The sequence below is a fragment of the Aquarana catesbeiana genome, linkage group LG05 (assembly GCF_042186555.1).
Source record: "Aquarana catesbeiana isolate 2022-GZ linkage group LG05, ASM4218655v1, whole genome shotgun sequence".
NCBI classification, from domain to species: domain Eukaryota; kingdom Metazoa; phylum Chordata; class Amphibia; order Anura; family Ranidae; genus Aquarana; species Aquarana catesbeiana.
In genome coordinates, this window is record NC_133328.1 from 464,440,605 (window position 1) to 464,459,833 (window position 19,229).

The following is a 19,229-nucleotide window of genomic DNA, read 5'->3' on the forward strand; positions in this document are numbered from 1 at the left end:
AAGGTGGACTCAGAGCACAGAGCATTGCGCTCGGAGCTCACCCAGGTGTGTTAGAAAAGCGAATGAATATTTGCTTTTCTATCGCTGAACAGTCTCCCAGCCAATCAGGAGGCGCGGGTCCAATACCTGTCACCAGATTGGCTGAGGGCACAGGCATTCCGATTGGACATCTAGCAGGAAGGAAGAAGAGACAAATGGAGGACACAGGAGTCAACGGCTCACCCGCTGGTCATCCCACAGCTTACTGCTGTCACCCGGGCGGGGTTCAGAGTGGTGGGAGGCATTTGACGGGCACAGTGGTGACATTTGATGATTTTTTTTTTTTTTTTTTTGTGTGTATTTTTCAAAAAAAAAATTGTTTGCGCCCCCCCCCCCCCCCCCCCCCCCCAGCCGCCACTGGATATGGATGTCCATGTATTGCAGTATAACCCCAGGTTCACACTGATCTGCGGGAATGAGGCCGTGCGAGTTCAGCAGAATTTGCATGATTTCACTTCCGCATGTCAGTCCCGAGTTCAGCGGCGATTTCACAGACTTCTGTGAGGGATTCTGCACAGATGTCAATGGAAATCGCAAGCTGAAATCGCAAAAAGTAGTACAGAAATTACTTTTTGAAATCTGCGTCGCCGCACCGATTAGGACGGTTTAATTGCCGGTGATCCGACCTGTCAAATCGCACCAGTGTGAACCAGGGCTTAAGCCTATTTTGTTACACAGCTTATATAGTCAACATTTTGCATTGTGTAAACCTTGTTGTGCTTTCCCACTCGATGGAGGAAAAAAAAAATGACATTGCTTTGATCAAGCCAGCATTACCACTGAAATGCACTTAGAATGTAATCTGCATTGATAAAGATGCCCTAATTCCAGGTACTCAGTCTATTAAATGACTGTCAAAATCAAATTAGCAACACCTGCTAGAGAAGAAAGTAGCAGAACCAAAGCCAAGTCCACAAACATTTTGTGAACAGGCTAATTAAGCCTTTCCTGAGAGCGAAGTCTTTGCTGCTGAAAGCAAATGTAACACTTGTCTCTCGAGTTTTACAAGTCCCTCCAGCAGAGAAGAGTATCTTTTCATGAGTTTTGACAGTAGTTCTTCAGACTCATTTGGATAAGCAAAAGGAAGAACTAGAGTTGCCTAATGAAGTAACATTTAGACAACATGCCTATATTGCAGATTTTCGTCGGCTCAAGGTATTGTGAAGCAGAGATAATTGTAAGAGATGGAGCAGGAGGAGGTGGAAAAAAAAAAAACTCTCAAATGTCCTTGAGGCTGGGTTCACACTGGTCCGACAAACGCTCCGACATTGGGAGCTCATGTCGCATGACGTGTGAAATTTAATGTTTCCCTATGGGAGCCGTCCTAACTGGTCCGACACAAGTCGTTCCGACTTTAGAAATGCTCCCTGTACTACTTTGGTCCGACTTTGATCCTACTTCAGCCTATTGACTATCATTGAAGTCGGATCAAAGTCGGATTGCCGTCTCGCATGATCCGACTTCGGCACGCGACTTGTGCTCAGATCATCTTGAGGGGGAACTCCGCGCCAAATTTTAGATAAAAATCCGGCATGGGTTCCCCCTCCAAGAGCATACCAGGCCCTTGGGTCTGGTATGGAACTTGAGGGGAACCCCCTACGCCGAAAAAGCGGCGTGGGGGGTCCCCCCAATCCATACCAGACCCTTATCCGAGCACGCAGCCCGGCCGGACAGGAATGGGGGTGGGGACGAGCGAGCGCCCCCCCCCCTCCTGAACCGTACCAGGCCGCATGCCCTCAACATGGGGGGTTGTTGCCTTGGGGGAGGGGGGCGCGCTGCGGCCCCCCCCACCCCAAAGCACCTTGTCCCCATGTTGATGAGGACAAGGGCCTCTTCCCGACAACCCTGGCCGTTGGTTGTCGGGGTCTGCGGGCGGGGGGCTTATCGGAATCCGGGAGCCCCCTTTAATAAGGGAGCCCCCAGATCCCGGCCCCCCACCCTATGTGAATGAGTATGGGGTACAGCGTACCCCTACCCATTCACCTAGGAAAAAAGTGTCAATTTAAAAAAAAACACTACACAGATTTTTAAAGCATTTTATTAGACAGCTCCGGGGGTCTTCTTCCGACTTCGGGGGTCTCTCCGGTTCTTCTCCACGCTCTCCGGATCTTCTGCCGGGCTCCTCCGCTCTCTTCTGCTCTTTTGCCGCTCTTTTGCTAAAGCGGAGGAGCCTGGTCTTCAATCTTCTGCCTTCTGCCTTCTGCCCTCTTCTCCTGATGTTGACACGACGCTCTCTGGGGCTAGAATGCTCTCTGTGCGCTCTGCTCTGACTTATATAGGCGGTGACCCCGCCCCCTTATGCCGTCACAGTCCCTGGGCATGCTGGGACTGTGACGTTTTAGGGGGCGTGGTCATCACCCGATGACCACGCCCCCTTATGCCGTCATAGTCCCAGCATGCCCAGGGACTGTGACGGCATAAGGGGGCGGGGTCACCGCCTATATAAGTCAGAGCAGAGCGCACAGAGAGCATTCTAGCCCCAGAGAGCGTCGTGTCAACATCAGGAGAAGAGGGCAGAAGGCAGAAGATTGAAGACCAGGCTCCTCCGCTTTAGCAAAAGAGCGGCAAAAGAGCAGAAGAGAGCGGAGGAGCCCGGCAGAAGATCCGGAGAGCGTGGAGAAGAACCGGAGAGACCCCCGAAGTCGGAAGAAGACCCCCGGAGCTGTCTAATAAAATGCTTTAAAAATCTGTGTAGTGTTTTTTTTTTAAATTGACACTTTTTTCCTAGGTGAATGGGTAGGGGTACGCTGTACCCCATACTCATTCACATAGGGTGGGGGGCCGGGATCTGGGGGCTCCCTTATTAAAGGGGGCTCCCGGATTCCGATAAGCCCCCCGCCCGCAGACCCCGACAACCAACGGCCAGGGTTGTCGGGAAGAGGCCCTTGTCCTCATCAACATGGGGACAAGGTGCTTTGGGGTGGGGGGGCCGCAGCGCGCCCCCTCCCCCAAGGCACCACCCCCCATGTTGAGGGCATGCGGCCTGGTATGGTTCAGGAGGGGGGGGCGCTCGCTCGTCCCCACCCCCATTCCTGTCCGGCCGGGCTGCGTGCTCGGATAAGGGTCTGGTATGGATTGGGGGCGACCCCCCACGCCGTTTTTTCGGCGTAGGGGGTTCCCCTCAAGGTCCATACCAGACCCAAGGGCCTGGTATGCTTCTGGAGGGGGAACCCATGCCGGTTTTTTATTTAAAATTTGGCGCGGAGTTCCCCCCTAAAGATTCATACCAAACACAGTGCCGGCATTGGCGGGGATCCAAGTCGGATCCCCGTTCATTGAAAGTCGGACACATGCCGGCTTCATGTCGCAGGGCAAAGTCGGATCCAAAGTAGGACGGCTGTCGTGTCGCACCAGTGTGAACCCAGCCTGAGTGGATACATCACAAATGGGAAACAGGTGTTCAAAAATCTAGAATGACTGCAAACAGCTACATGACATTACCTGTGGTACATGATAATTAGATGCCGCTCCCAATGAGCATTCTGCCTCTTGTCCACTGCAGATCGTAGGATGTAAATATAGTCATTAGCGATGTTTATCTTAATTACTGTGAATAATGTATTGCTTGCCTGCATTTCTTTTCATATCACCAATTGTTATGTGGAAATGGCAACTCCAGGCAACAAGTAAAATTAATTGGTGCATAAATGATATATGAATAATATTGCACCTGTGCTAAAGCCAAAAGTTCAGTTTTTTTTTTTTTTCAAATTTAAAGTGATTGTAAACTATTACCATATTGTAAAACAACCCAATTGGTTTAAAATGGAAATTAAATGCAAATTGTTTTGCATAGATATAAACAAAAAAAAATTATATATAAAAAAAAAAAAAAGGTATTTATAAGTGATCACATTCCTTCTGTTATCAGCTGCATAAGAGTTGGGGGAGGAGAAGCAGCAGTACACTGAGCTTTTCAGTGACGGCTTGTGCAGCGGGGGCGTGTCAGGACAAGTTTGATTATTGGAGGAGAGCAGGCGGAGTTTCCAGCATAGCAAGAGAACTGACCACTGTGTGTTCTCTTGCTTACTGTGGTCAGTTTTTAATAGGAAAGCAAGGGGGACTAGCAGGAATGCCAGGGATTTCACACAAAGGAAGCAGTACAATGAGAACAGGATACTTTTTCATACAAGTACATGGTACAGCAGACACGTATCAGGAATATGAAATGTTGGGGTAACAAACACTTTAGTTTCATAGCGGAGGACAGTAGAAAATGATCATATCTCTTAACCAGTACAGCATTTATATAAATGTAAATGCTATCTGAATGACATTTGGTTTGTTAAGTTTTTTTTTTTTTTTTTTTTCATAAATTGACATGATTTATTTATTTTTTAAATAAAATGTATTTAACTTTTGTATCTATAACCACTTCAGCTCTAGAAGGTTTACCCCCCCCCCCCCTTCCCTTTCATGAGCAGGCCTTTTTTTTTTTTGCAATACGGCGCTGTTTCTTTAACTGACAATTGCGCGGGTGTGTGACGCTATACCCAAATACAATTTTTGTGTCCTTTTTTTTTTTTTTTTTTCCTATATAGAACTTCCTTTGAGTGATATCTGATCACCTCTGTGGTTTTTATTTTTTTACGCTATATACAAAAAAGCCTGACAATTTTTTTTTTTAAAATATATATATATTTTTTACTTTCTGCTCTAAAACATTCCCAATAAAAAAAAAAATCAAATTTCTTCATCCATTTAGGCCAGTATGTGTTCTGCTACATGTTGGTGGTAAAAAAAAAAATTCCAATACCTGTATATTGATTGGTTTGCACAAAGTTATAGCGGCTACAAACTATGTTAACTGTGTTCCCTAGAACTGATTAATAACTGTGGGGGATGTGCTTTGGCTGGGGGAATGTAAAGATCCATGTTTCTGCTTAGCAGGAACACAGGATCAGCACATTCCCCTTTCACAGAACGGCGGTCTGTCTTGTTTACATGGGCAGACCTCCATCCTGCCTTTCTCCTGAACAATCGGAGGGTCCTTGCAGACCTAGCATCCGCCGGACCCACTGATTGGCTCCCACTGTGTCCAGACACGGTGGGAGCAGTTCGCCAGCAGTGCGCACATGCACCCCAGACCTGGAAGTGCCAGATCACGTACTAAGTACATGATCTGGTGCAGAGCGGCCACCCTGCCGCAGTGAATCTATGGTGGGCGGTCCACAACTAGTAATTACATCATCTTAGTGCTGCTGATCTCCTGCAGCCTCCTCTTGTGTATATGCATGTACTATAGCAATGGCTGCATGACGTTTTTCAGGGCAGGGTTCTTAATGGTAACATGGGGAAAAAGCTAGAGTCCACCATGAATACAGCCCCAGCTATATGACTGACTAGTGCAAGTGGCTCTTTTTTTTGTGGAAATGTTGTACAGTGAAGATTTCTTGAGCGAAGCAGAAGTTAAGTATTTAGGTCAGCTTATACTGAAGGTGCTAGGGGACCTTGAAAAAGACAACTGAAAGTAGAACTTCACTCTCTCAATCAACATGAGTATTTTTAATCCTTATGCTGCTAGTATTAGTAATTAGATAGGAAGGTATATCTCCTTGTGTTTTTAAACTTTTTTTACATTTCTTCTGTTACTTTCTGGCTTCCAGGCCTAGGCAAATGTTATACATCCCAAGATTCTTCAGGATGGGTTTTTTCAGCTTAGCACACCCTCTTGCCTGCATGCCTGAGATAAAGGCAGATAGATTCTAGGAAGTTAATGCTGCATGAGTGCTCTGCTACTGCTCAGGATGGCCACAGCCAGAAATGCTAGGGGTTGGTTTCCAGAGTGATTTCTACGCAAAATAAAGCATGGAGAGATGGATAGATGGGTTTGTTTTCTTTGTATATTAAAAATCTATGAAATGTCATTTGTGGTGTTCAGATGCAGTGTAGTTCCGCTTTAACAAAAAAAAAAAAAAGTTTCCTTTAAATCTGAACTCCAGACATATAAGACACTATTGATACAGTAAATACATGATTGCCATCCAGCCCATTGGTGACCCTTCCAATAAATGCAATAGCAATTAAAGAAAAGTATTGTTTCATATAATTATCCTTCATAATCAAGGCTGTTAAAGATATAATTGTTTAGGAAAGATTTGGGGATGGGTGCTAATGGAATAAAAGTAATATTACAATATTTTCTCTGTCAAAAAAAAGCTAAAAGTCATTTAATAAAAATTGTTAAAGTAGTTAGATACAACAAATTGTAAATTGATACCTTGAAAATCACACCTAAGTGGACAATGAACCCAGTATGGCTGCTAAACTAACTCATTTAAGGGAGTCCTTTCAAACCATCTGCCTATTTAAAGCTAAGTCTACTCTTACAAAATACATTTTTTATGCGTATGGTCATTGGCGTACCAGATCTCTGGCCACACACTTAAACAGTGGGTCATGACCTTTGTTTCCTATGTATACTCTGTCGGGGGGCAGGTTAACACTCGAGATGGACATTGCAGGGGCATTCAGGGACTATTCTACAACCCAGTACCACCTTCCTAAACCCCACTTATCACAACGTGCAAAATCTCCCTCAGGCCCCTTTCACACTTATACGACTTCAAAGTCGCGCGATTTTACCGCGATTTGGGAGCAGTACTACTTTGTATGACTTTGCCACATTTTTGGCATTAACAAATGAAAACATACAGTAGTTGGTATGAATCATAAGGGGGAGCTCCACGCCAGGGGCATACCAGGCCCTTAGGTCTGGTATGGATTGTAAGGGGAACCCCCTACGCCAAAAAATCGGCGTGGGGGTCCCCCCAAAACCCATACGAGACCCTTATCCGAGCACGCAGCCCGGCCGGTCAGGAATGGGGGTGGGGACGAGCGAGCGCCCCCCCTCCTGAACCGTACCAGGCCGCATGCCCTCAACATGGGGGGGTGGGTGCTTTGGGGCATGGGGGCGCCCTGCGAGCCCCCCCCACCCCAAAGCACCTTGTCCCCATGTTAATGAGGGCAAGGGCCTCTTCCCGACAACCCTGGCCATTGGTTGTCGGGGTTTGCGGGCGGGGGGCTTATCGGAATCCGGGAGCCCCCTTTAATAAGGGGGCCCCCAGATCCCGGCCCCCCACCCTATGTGAAAAAAAAGTGTCAATAAAAAACACAGTACACAGGTCTTAAAGTAATTTATTAGGCAGCTCCGGGGTCTTCTTCCGACTTCGGGGGTCCTCTTCCGACTTCGGGGGTCTCTCCAGCGTCTTCTCCCGGTGTCCGCATCTTCTGCCGGCTCCACCGCTATCTTCTGCCGCTCTTTTGCCAGCGGTGGCCCGGACTTCTGGATCGTCGTCTTCCCTCTTCTCTTCCAGAGATGTTGACACGACGCTCTCTCCAGCTGCACTGGTCTCTGAACGCTCCGCAATGGACTTATATAGGCGGTGACCCCGCCCCCTTATGCCGTCACAGTCCCTGGGCATGCTGGGACTGTGACGTTTTAGGAGGCGTGGTCACTGGGTGATGACCACGCCCCCTTATGATGGCACAGTCCCAGCATGCCCCAGGACAGTGACCTCATAAGGGGGCGGGGTCACCGCCTATATAAGTCCATTGCGGAGCATTCAGAGACCATTCCAGCTGGAGAGAGCGTCGTGTCAACATCTCTGGAAGAAAAGCAGAAGGCAGAAGTCCGGGCCACCGCTAGCAATTGAGCTGCAGAAGATAGCGGAGGAGCCGGCAGAAGATCAGGACACCGGGAGGAGACGCCGGAGAGACCCCCGAAGTCGGAAGAGGACCCCGGAGCTGCCTAATAAATTACTTTAAAAACCTGTGTACTGTGTTTTTATTGACACTTTTTTCCCTAGGTGAATGGGTAGGGGTACCCCCTACTCATTCACATAGGGTGGGGAGCCGGGATCTGGGGGCCCCCTTATTAAAGGGGGCTCCGGGATTCTGATAAGCCCCCCGCCCGCAGACCCCGACAACCAACGGCCAGGGTTGTCATGAAGAGGCCCTTGTCCTCATCAACATGGGGACAAGGTGCTTTGGGCTGGGGGGCCCCGCAGGGTGCCCCCCATGCCCCAAAGCACCCACCCCCCATGTTGAGGGCATGCGGCCTGGTACGGTCCAGGAGGGGGGGGGGGGGCGCTCGCTCGTCCCCACCCCCATTCCTGACTGGCCGGGCTGCGTGCTCGGATAAGGGTCTGGTATGGATTTTGGGGGGGGCCCCACGCCGATTTTTTGGCGTAGGGGGTTCCCCTTTGATCCATACCAGACCTAAGGGCCTGGTATGCCCCTGGGGGGAAACCCACGCCGGTTTTCATTTAAAACTTGGCGCGGCGTTCCCCCTCAGGATTCATACCAGACAGCTGTCAGCACTGCCTGTCGCTCATCGCGAAAGGAAAAAAAGTTTTCCTTTCCCGATCAGCGAGCAAGGCTTGTGCTTACAAAGTCGTACTGAAATCGTGTCTATATTATTCAGGCACGATTTGCATGCTACTTGAGGGTTTAACATTGAGATCTATGGAGTACAACTCGCATAGAAGTTGGACCAAAGTAGTGCAGGGACTACTTTCAAGTCGGCACGACTTAGTTGTGCCAATATGAATGGTAGTCATTGAAAATCATGGAGAATGACTTGTCATACGATTTTGCAGTACAAAATCGTGGGACAAGTCGTATAAGTGTGAAAGGGGCCTCAGAGAGCATACAAGCATACCTCTGTAACCTAAACCTTACCTGAACTTCATGATTGCTAGAAAATGTCATAACCCAATCTGAAAATGGAAATTGCAATTAGACAGGCCAAAAGTAGTAAAGCCTCAGGCTGCAATGGATTCACTCCTGCCTACTACAAAACTTCCTTCACATTCTCCTTTCCCACTTTCTTATAGCGATGAACTTCCCTACAGAACGGTTACCTTTTGGCACACATTAGGGTCACCCTGAAGGAAGGCAAAAATCTCACAGCATGCTCCAGTTACCAACCATTTTCTCTACATGAGTATAATTATACAGGATTTATATAGCGCCAACAGTGTGCGCAGGGCTTTACATCATGAGAGGTAATACAAACTTTTTTGCTGGGGATGCACCGATACCACTTTTTTTTTTTTTTTTTTTTTTTAATGAACGAGTACCGATACTTTTTAGCAGGTACTCACCAATGCCTATCACGTTGTGCAGTGCAATGGGCTCAAATTGCACTGCAAAGAATTGCATGTGATTTGATCAGGAATGAAGTGGGATTCCTGTCCAAATCACATGCACAGTGACGGGACAAGGTAATTCAGCACCCAGGGCAATGATGCCAAAATGCGCCCCCCCCCCCAATCCCTTTAGGATTAGGGTGTCCCCATCCCTGCAATAAACCATTGCGCCCAGGGCATCCGTCCCTCCTGCCCACCCCTTGTCCCGGCCCTGGACATGTGGTTTCCCGCACCATCCCTGTGTGAACCCAGGTTGAAGTCACTAGGACAAGCCCGGGTTCACACTGTACACACACCTGTTACAAAGTTTGTCTGTGTCATTCTGATCCATCCTTGCTGTATAATCCTCCAGATGAAGCGTGTGTCCACAAGAGAGGCAAGGAGGACAGCAAAAGCAGCTGGTTGTGATGGTGACCATGAACTATCACATCACTGGTGCCTGTGTTCCAAACTGGGAGACATCACAGAGCCACAGTATGTGCAGGCTGGGGGAAAGTGAGTCTGAGGCTGCAGTGGTTGACAGAGAAACCACATGCGATTCGGGCAGGACATTTGTTTTGTATGGACTCCATTTGCACCACACCACAGAAAAAAGTATCAGTTTTAGGTTAGTACAAGTACTTGTGCAAAAGCTTAGTATCGGCACTGATATTGGTATCGGTGCATCCCTACTTTTTGCTAAAATAATGTACCTGAGCCTTCTTCCACAGTGGCAGAAAATTATACATCCAGATCAGATCGTATTCTGGCCCATCAGGTAGGAAATAGACAACGCAATACAATTTGTCTGGGGCTGAATGCCTTGTGGTAGATCCTCAAGCTTAAATGGCTTATAGCCTATAATAATACAGCAGTCCCAGTTGTGAGATAAGGATCGAAGTGTTGTCCTGCTTACAGTATGTACAATATTCAACATTTGCTGCTAAATTTTATATTACTGAAGCATTAGTGAGCACAGTTTTAGGCAAGTATGAACAGATCTAACCACACTCAGTAACTCAGGGTGCTGCAACATGCTAGTTTTACCATGTTCTATATATTTCAATACAAAGATTGTTGGTTCAAAAGTTTATTTGCTATGACTGGAAGTAGTGTCATTGCCATTGTTAATATATGGAGAAAGAAGTGGCTCTGAGATCTGCAAGAACAACCAAAGTACTTGTTGGCACGTTTGCCTTAAGGCTTTATTGGAGTGGCCTGGTTCTTGGTGCCTCAGAAGTAGTAATGTCGTTGTATTGACATGACCGCTAACCAGCCAGTGTGCTAGTATTTTAAGGAGGAGAGATCTTCAGTTGCAGCTTTCACAGTTTTCTTTTAGACTTGGTTAGTAGCTTTTTTTTTTTTTGCTACTATTACCCTCTCCATGTCAGTGTAAACCAGTTACCAGTGACCTTTGTTCTAGCAAGCTTTAGCTTCTGGATACTGGCAATCTAGAGATTTAGCTAGCAACGCTAGATGAGGAATAAACTTTTTTTTTATTTATTTATTTTTTTGATCTGTGATGGAAGTGAACCATGCAGATCATTCTGTAGGTATAAGTTAGAACAAAATTATGGAAAGTACTGTATTTATTGGTGTATAACACGCCCTTTTTCACCCTGAAAATCGGCTGCAAATAGCAATACTTCAATTCTAGCTGCCTCAGAGGGAACAGGGAGGGGGGCGGGACGGTCGCCGTCAGAGTACATACAGTGAGAATCTCCTGTCTACTTGGCGGCCTCTGTAATAGGAAGTCCCATCTCCTGGGCCGCCATTGGACCTCTGTTCTGTCTATATCATAGGAGATTCTCACTGTATGTAATCTGTCGGCGCTCGTCTCGCCCCCCTTCCTGTCCCCTCTAGGCTGCATTAATGGCAATGGTGAGGCTGTTGCATTGATGGCAATGGTGAGGCTGCAGATGGGCATTGTCATCAATGCAGCCTGATCAATGGTGAGGCTGCTGCATTGATGGCAATGGTGAGGCTGCTGCATTGATGGCACTTGTGAGGCTGCAGATGGGCATTGATCAGGCTGCATTGATGGCAATAGTGAGGCTGCAGAAGCGCACTGACCCTTATTTTGCTTCAAAGTTCCTTATTTAAAATTTAAGTTTTTTTTTTTTTTTCTGAAACTTCCCTCTTAAAATGAATGTGCATGTTATACGCCGATAAATGTGGTAATTCAACGATTGGCAAATGTTTATCGTTAAATGCTTAAAGTGTTTGTAAAGGCACAAGGTTTCTCACCTTCATGCATTATATGCTTGAAGGTAAAAAACTTTGTGTGCAGCAGCCGCCCTAATACTTGCCTGGGTCCCCTCTCGATCCAGCGATGTCCATGAGGACCTTTGCTCTCCGGGGACTTGCACTCCTGATTGGCTTTTGGCAGCAGCAGGAGCCATTCACTAGCTTCTACTGCTGTCAATCACAGCCAGTGAGCCAATCAGGAGATGGAGAGATGAGCCATGGCTCCGTGTATGAATGGATAGAGCCTCGGCTCAGGAACGCAGCTGCTTTGGTGCCCCCACAGGAGGGAGGGGCCAGGAATGCCGGCGTGGGACCGGAATAGAGGAGGACCAAAACCATTGCACAGAGCAGGCAAGTATGACATGTTTGTTATTTTAATGTAAAAAAATGAGGGTTTAGTAACACTTTAGTTATATTTTTTTAAACTATTCACCATATTTATAAAATTCCAACAGATTCCTCAGTGCTTTAGGAGGTGTATAGAACCACATCAGTCTGTCTTTTTTTTTTTTTTTTTTTTTTTTTTTGAAGGAGTGAAAAAATCGAACTTATATTATTATAGACTAGGCAGATTTGGGAGTTAACTTGCCCATGGTCCTGTTAGATGAACACGCAAGCTTCCAGATCTCGATCAAAAGACTCAACATAATGAAAAGTGATTTCTACATTGTATAACCTGCTCTACCACACTTCAGTCTTGTTTCAAATGAAACAGAATTGCTTTAAATTATTGTGATCATAATCCTTCAGCTGCTTTGAGTCTTCATCTCTTTGTAATATCGTGGATAAGCATAGAGATATTGTTATTTTTAGTTTTAGCCTCGGGTTTTCACTGATACATCATAACAGTTTGGAGTTTAGACATGAGATGAAAGAGGTTTTAGAATTCTGCTAATGCTAAAAGCGAGGGTAATTTAGAACACACAGAAATGCTTCAGAAAACCCAGGATAAGTTCACTTTTGTCTAAGAAATGAAAACTTTTATTTTGTAAGGGGACAATAGTTGTTCGTGTTTTTATTTTATTAAATCCCCCAAAAAACCTGTAATAATGCAGCTTGCCAATCCTTAAGGCTACTTTCACACTCGATCGCTTTACAGTCACTATATCGCTAAAAATAGTGCCTGCAAAGCGCTTTTCCTCTCACTTCAGTGTGAAAGCCCGAGGGCTTTCACACTGGAGCGGTGCGCTGGCAGGACGCTCAAAGTCCTGCAAGCAACATCTTTTGTGGTGCTGTAGGAGCGGTGTATACCATCAGCATTGCATGGACAGTAGTGAGCATTTAATTATAATAGTAAAAGATCACTCAGCTTTGCTGCTGTGACCTGCCTGCGTTGTGTGTATGCATACATGCCCGCAGCACCGAGCGATCTCTGACTTTTATGAATGAGTGATTAGTGCTATTGGGACCAGTGCAGTGTAAGATACAGCCCCGCAGCACTGATTGTTCATTCATAAAAGTCAAAGATCACTCCTGTAGCTAGGGTGTGTGATCCATTTGCTGGGGCTGTACCCGCCATAGTGTATAATTTTAAGAAATCATTTAATGAAAAGTAAAACTTTCACTCAAAAAATAAGCACATATTTTAAGCATACCATCATGGGTGACTTGTGGACCAGGGATGTCCCAAGAGGCGGCCAGAAAACCATCCCCAGTTGGTGGCCAAGGCTGATGAAGTGTGCTGGAGATGGAATGAGCGGCTGTCACTGGAACTGCAATCAGTGTACAAACCTGTAACTGGAAACCTTCGCTGTACGGCACATGCTCTGTGGACGCGTTTTTAGAAGCCGGTCGGCTTCTTCCTCAGCCTGTCTGTGCTGGGCTATCCTACGCTTTAAATCCAACTGTGATTCAAAAACATTGGAGCATTCTAAAATGTGATCCAAAACTAGGTCCCAAAGTGGTATTCAGAAAGTCGACAAGTGTGAAGAGCCTTAATGCTCCAAGTAAACTAGAACAGGCAAATTTAGTCCCTGCTAGGAATATACCTTGCTTTTTTTTTAAATAAAAAACCATACTCTCTTAGATAGCTGCAGCTGTTCCCTGCCACCTCCTAAAATCGAGAACTAAGCTATCAAACACTGCTAAGCTCTCAGTCCTCAGCTTGCAGAGACAGTCACCGACTGTCTGCTCTGCCCCTCCAGCACTCGCTGGAGCGCTGCGCTAGCATGTGTGGGGGGAGGGGGGGCTGGCTCAGGCCCTCAGTGGCTCGCTGAGAGGCTGAGCCTGCTACTAGTCCAGGCTTCTAGGTGGATCCCACCCATATGATCAGGATATCTTTGGAGCCTGGACCCGGTCTGTGACGTCAACTGACAGCAGGTTTTAGCCCGTTGTCAGCTGAAAATGGGTTACAGGAGTGCAGAACTAACTGTACTCCTATGATCCATAGGGGAGGTATAGCCAAAAAAGCAGTGGCTGTACTTTTTCTTTAGGCTCAGTTTACATGTATGTGAATCGGATGCGTTTTTAACCGCTTCCGATTTGCACAACATGTGAACCGGACACGCTTTCAATGAAGCTGATTTACACATGTCTAGGGTGGTTTTTGAAAAGAGTCCTGTGCGATTTTGGGTCCAGTTCAGGTGCCAATTCAAGAAAAAATGTGCACCTGAACCGGTAAACCAATCCGCACCGTACTCCAGATTGCAAATCGCAGCCAGACATGTGGAAACCTAGCCTTAGGGGCATGTTTAACTGTAATAAATACAACTGTCTAACATGTGCCTATGTCATTCAGGGACAACATTCCTTTTCAGATCGCAAGGACCACTCTTGCCCAGTTTCATGTTTTATTTTTTTTTTGCCTGTTCTATATCATTTGGAGTTTATTGCATCATTTTCAATTATTTCTTAAATGCTACACTCTGGGGTTGCGCTGCTTCTTTTGTTTTTGTGGGACCTTTTGTGAATGGCAGCACAGGTCTCCAGAGCTGCTGCTGCTGCTGCCAGAGACCAGAGCTGTCATTCACAAATTTGTCTCCTTTCTAGAAGTGTTGTTGGGCAGTGTGGAGACAAAGTGTAGGACCACTCTGCTTAGCAACGTCAGGACAGATTCCAACGGGACCAAGTGCTACATGTATTTGGTCCTCCAGAGGGTTGAATAAAAGTTTTTAAAAAGTCTAGTGTGACTTATTTAAGCTTGGGCTACAACAACTCTTAATCTCTTCCTATTAAGAGGTTTAACTACTTGCCAGCAGTCGCCTCGTTTGCTACTCATGGAAATCAATGTGCTAATGAGGTGATTGTCAGCAAGTGTCTAAATCGTAGTAGCAAGAGATTACCTATGTAGTCCAAACTGCAGAGTCCTTGTAATACAGTATCAGTGTTAACCTTTTGCTTGGGGTTATGATACATATTTTATGTAATGCAAGTAAGCTCATCAATCTTAATGCGTTAATGTTTACTTGTTTATCTTTAAGCCCTGTACACACGACCAAATGTCAGGAGACATTTACCGGTACAAAAAACACCAGCCGACATTCTGCCCCTATGTATGTCAGTCTGTCTGGAAAGCAGCCGAGCGACTCCCAATCAGCGCTTTCAGCCAATGGGAGAGAACGCTGACCAGAGTGTTCTGGTGGGGGCCATCCTACTGTCAGCACACAACAGCTCAGAGGGGAGGATCACTGAATTAACCTTGCATGGTTAGTACAGCGGTTCCCGACCAGAGCTGTCAGTGTTTTTTTTTTTTTTCGTAAATTGCACAAAAAAAACTAATGTGCACCAGGCTTTATTCAAACTCTTGAACCAAATACATTGTTGCACAAGAGTCTACAGGATCTGCACATTACCGGGGGAGAAAACGTGAGTTAAGCTGGCCATACACTAGTACATTTTTGAATGAACATTTGTATGAAAATTCTCAGTACATTTTACTTTTTAACAATCAAATTTGAAATGAATGGACAAAAACCACATACGCTGTTGGAAATTCGTTGTTCAAGAAAAATGTAGCTTCCTTCTTTGAACGAGCGTGGATTTGACCCCAGTAAAATTTAGAAAATCAAACTAACATTCCAAAAACTTAAAGCAGCTATAAGCCCAAAAGCAAACATTTTATTTTATTGCAGTTTGCCAATTCTTAGTTGTGATGGCTGCACCCTTTTTTTAGGCTTTCTATCTTCTACTTTTATCTGGCTATCAGACCAGTAAGTCTTCCAGATGTACTGTATCCGTTTACAGGGATGATACAAACCAATGAACACACTGGCAGCGGTGATTCCAATGATCAACTTTTATTTGTCCATTTAAAACCTATATCCTAAAAGGAAAAACAGTTTGCTGTAACTGATTATAAAGTGTGAGCTGGCGTTTGGCTTCGATTTGTTAGTGTATTTAAATCTTGCTAGTACATTTAAAACCGCGCACACACACTGACGGTGCTGCTGCCTGCTGTGCCCCCTTTGCTCATTCATTCAGAGTGGGGGCACTCTAATACAGGATGTGTTACTGGCCAGATCACCAGGGGAAAAAGAGGGGAAAAAAAAAGCATGCAACCAACGCATTCAGGGTAAGCTGCAATATTTTACATTTTTTGTTTTGGGTTTATTACCGCTTTAAAGATTTCAAATGAAGTTTCATTAATGTATTGCCAGCTCTAAGGAAAACTGACAAAAAAAATGTTGTGCTCTTATTTTACTTGGTAAAAAGTACTAGGTATTCTTATTTGAAGGTATAGTTCTACTTTAAGACCTCATACACACTAGGCCTTTTGCAAGAAGTCTTTGTCCTGGGCATTTGTCTTTGGGTGCATACTGCCCTAAACGGTCAGTACCGGTGTACCACCCTGCCTCGTCTGCCCGCAGCAGCTGTCACATTCTGAGTTTGATAGGCTGCCATCAGCGAGGCTGGAGGGGGGTGACTGTGCCCTACAACAGCTGAACACCCAGCGTGCAAGAGGAATAACAAGACATGTACGGGTATAGGGCTTGATTCACACCTATGCATTTTTAGTGCTTTTAGCATTTTGCAGATTTGCACTACAGATCGTGTTCCATAGGAAACCATGTTAAATGGACTGTAGTGCAAATCTGCAAAATACAAAAAGCACTAAAAATGCTAAGGTGTGAATCCAGCCGGAGTGCACATTAAAGTGATTGTAAAGTCTTGTCTGTTATTTTTAAAAGGGGGAAAAAAAAAAAACTTGTTAAACATGCCTGCTCTGTTGCAGTGGATTTGCACAGAGCAGCCCCAATCTAACTCTTCTCGTGTCCCTGGCTGGAATTCCTGGCCCCTCCCTCCTGTTCAGTGCCCCCACAGCAAGCGGCTTGCTATGGGGGCACCCGAGCAGATTTGCAGCTCCCTGTGTCCATTCAGACATGGAGCCCTGACCCTGCCCTGCCTCCTCTCTCCCCTAATTGACTAGCTGACTTTGACAGCAGTGGGAGCCAATGGTGCCACTGCTGTGTATCAGCCAATCAGGAAGGAGGATCTGGATGGCCTAGTCACTTGTGGACGTTGCGGGAAAGAGAGGGACCTCAGGTAAGTATTGGGGGGGCTGAGGGGGGCTGCTGCACACAGAATGGCTTTTTATCTTAATGCATTGAATACATTAAGATAAAAAAAACTTCTGACTTTACAACTCCTTTAAGCACATTACAACCAAAGAAATTGAAATTTATACATGCATCACAAGTTTTGTACAACCTTCTATTTTATTTCAGCTTGGTATTGTATGTGTTTGTATTGTTTGCTGCTTATTTGTCCTGTAGAACGGGTTTTTTGGTTCTGTTGGCGTGCTTTGTATTGTTTAGCCCAGCATGTGCACGTCTGCAAGGTATAGGTCTTAGGTTGAAGGGCCTGGAAGTTCTAGCAATAGGTGGTGTCTGTGACACCTGTACCAAGACTATGAATGAATCCACGCCATCTGAACGAAACCTGATCTAGTAATTTTCTCTTTACAGAACTCAGACAAAGACTGGTATAAAGAAGCTGCTGCAAAACAGCTCGACTATCAACAACTTGAAGACGACAAAGCCTCTCAGAAATCGGCATCCAGTAAACTTTCCAAATCCCCTCTGAAATCTGTGAAAAGACCCAAAAACATGCAGGCTAAAGTCACCCTCCTGGATGGCTCCGAATATACTTGTGAAATAGAGGTAAGTTCTATGTAGGTCATCCTTACTGCTGCCTGTTTTGGTTGACTCTATGAATTAGAGTGCATATGCACAGTAATTTGCTGTGCAGTGGAGCATTTCAGGCAAACATATGGTCCACTTCATCGTCTAAATAATGTCAATGCAATGTGTCAATGTTTGGAAACTTAAAATATATTTTAATTACAGGTTTTTATATAGCACAGACAATTTATGCAGCGTTTTACATATATACACTCACCGGCCACTTTATTAGGTACACCCGTTCAATTGCTTGGTAACTCAAATTGCTAATCAGCCAATCGCATGGCAGCAACTCAATGCATTTAGGCTTCTAGATGTAGTGAAGACAACTTGCTGAAGTTCAAGCCGAGCATCAGAATTGGAAAGAAAGGGAATTTAGGTGACTTTTAATGTGGCATGGTTGTTGGTGCCAGACGGGCTGGTCTGAGTATTTTAAAAACTACTGATCTAATGGGGATTTCACGCACAGCCATCTCTAGGGTTTACAGAGAATGGTCCTAAAAACGAGAAAATGTCCAGTGAGCGGAAGTTGTGTGGATGAAAATGCCTTGATCTCTGAGGAGAATGGGCAGATGGGTTTGAGATGATGGGCAACAGTACCTCAAATAACCACTTGTTACAACCAAGGTATGCAGAATACCATCTCTGAACGTGCAACACATCGCACCATGAAGCAGATGGGCCACACCGGGTGCCACTCCTGGCAGCTAAGAACAAGAAACTGAGGCTACAATTCTCACAGGCTCATTAGACAATAGAAGACTGGAAAAATGTTGCCTGGTCTGATGAGTCTCGATTTTTGCTGCGACGTTCAGATGTTAGGGTCAGAATTTGGCGTAAAAAAAAAACCATGAAAGCATGGATACATGCTGCCTTGTATCAACGGTTCAGGCTGGTGGTGTAATGGTGTGGGGGATATTTTCTTGGTACACTTTGGACCCCTTAGTACCAATTGAGCATCATTTAAATGCCAGGCCCTACCTGAGTATTGTTGCTGACAATGTCCATCCCTTAATGACGACTGTGTACCCATCTTCTGATGGCTACTAACAGCAGGATAATGCACCATGTCACAAAGCTCAGATCATCTCAAAATAGTTTCTTGAACATGACAATGAGGTCCCTGTACTCCATTAACCTCCATAGCCATCAGATTTCAATCCCATAGAGCATTTTTTGGATGTGGTGGAACAGGTGATTCGCATCATGGATGTGCAGAAGACAAATCTGCAGCAGCCTGCGTGATGCTATCATGTCAATATGGACCAAAATTTCTGAGGAATGTTTTCAACGCCTTGTTGAATCTATGCCATGAAGAATTAAGGCAGTTCTGAAGGCAAAAGGGGGTCCAAACCGGTACTAGCAAAGTGTACCTAATAAAGTGGCCCGTGTGTGTGTGTGTGTGTGTGTGTATGTGTGTGTGTATATGTATATGTATATGTATATATATATATATATATATATATATATATATATATATATATATATATATATTATAAATAAATGAGCAGCGCTGTGAGTACCTGTATAATTGTGAAAAAATACCAGTGTAAATGGGATAAATAGATAAATAAACCCCAATTCAAATGGATACCATAGTCCATACAACAAACCTAAGTGTATAATAAACAGTCCTATCACATTGGTTGTAGTCCAGACAGATATAGTGAAAAGACGTAGGCACAGGCCCCAG

At 45.3% G+C, this 19,229-nt stretch overlaps 1 protein-coding gene across 26 annotated transcripts in view; it reads left to right on the forward strand.

Moving 5' to 3' along the window:
- Positions 1-19,229, forward strand: part of EPB41L3 (erythrocyte membrane protein band 4.1 like 3) — a 291,386-nt gene that overhangs the window by 116,723 nt on the left and 155,434 nt on the right. For all 26 annotated transcript variants that reach the window (XM_073631385.1, XM_073631386.1, XM_073631383.1 and 23 more), the window contains exon 3: positions 17,321-17,515. In XM_073631385.1, coding sequence (XP_073487486.1) covers positions 17,321-17,515 — 195 coding nt within the window. The remainder of the gene's footprint in view (positions 1-17,320; positions 17,516-19,229) is intronic.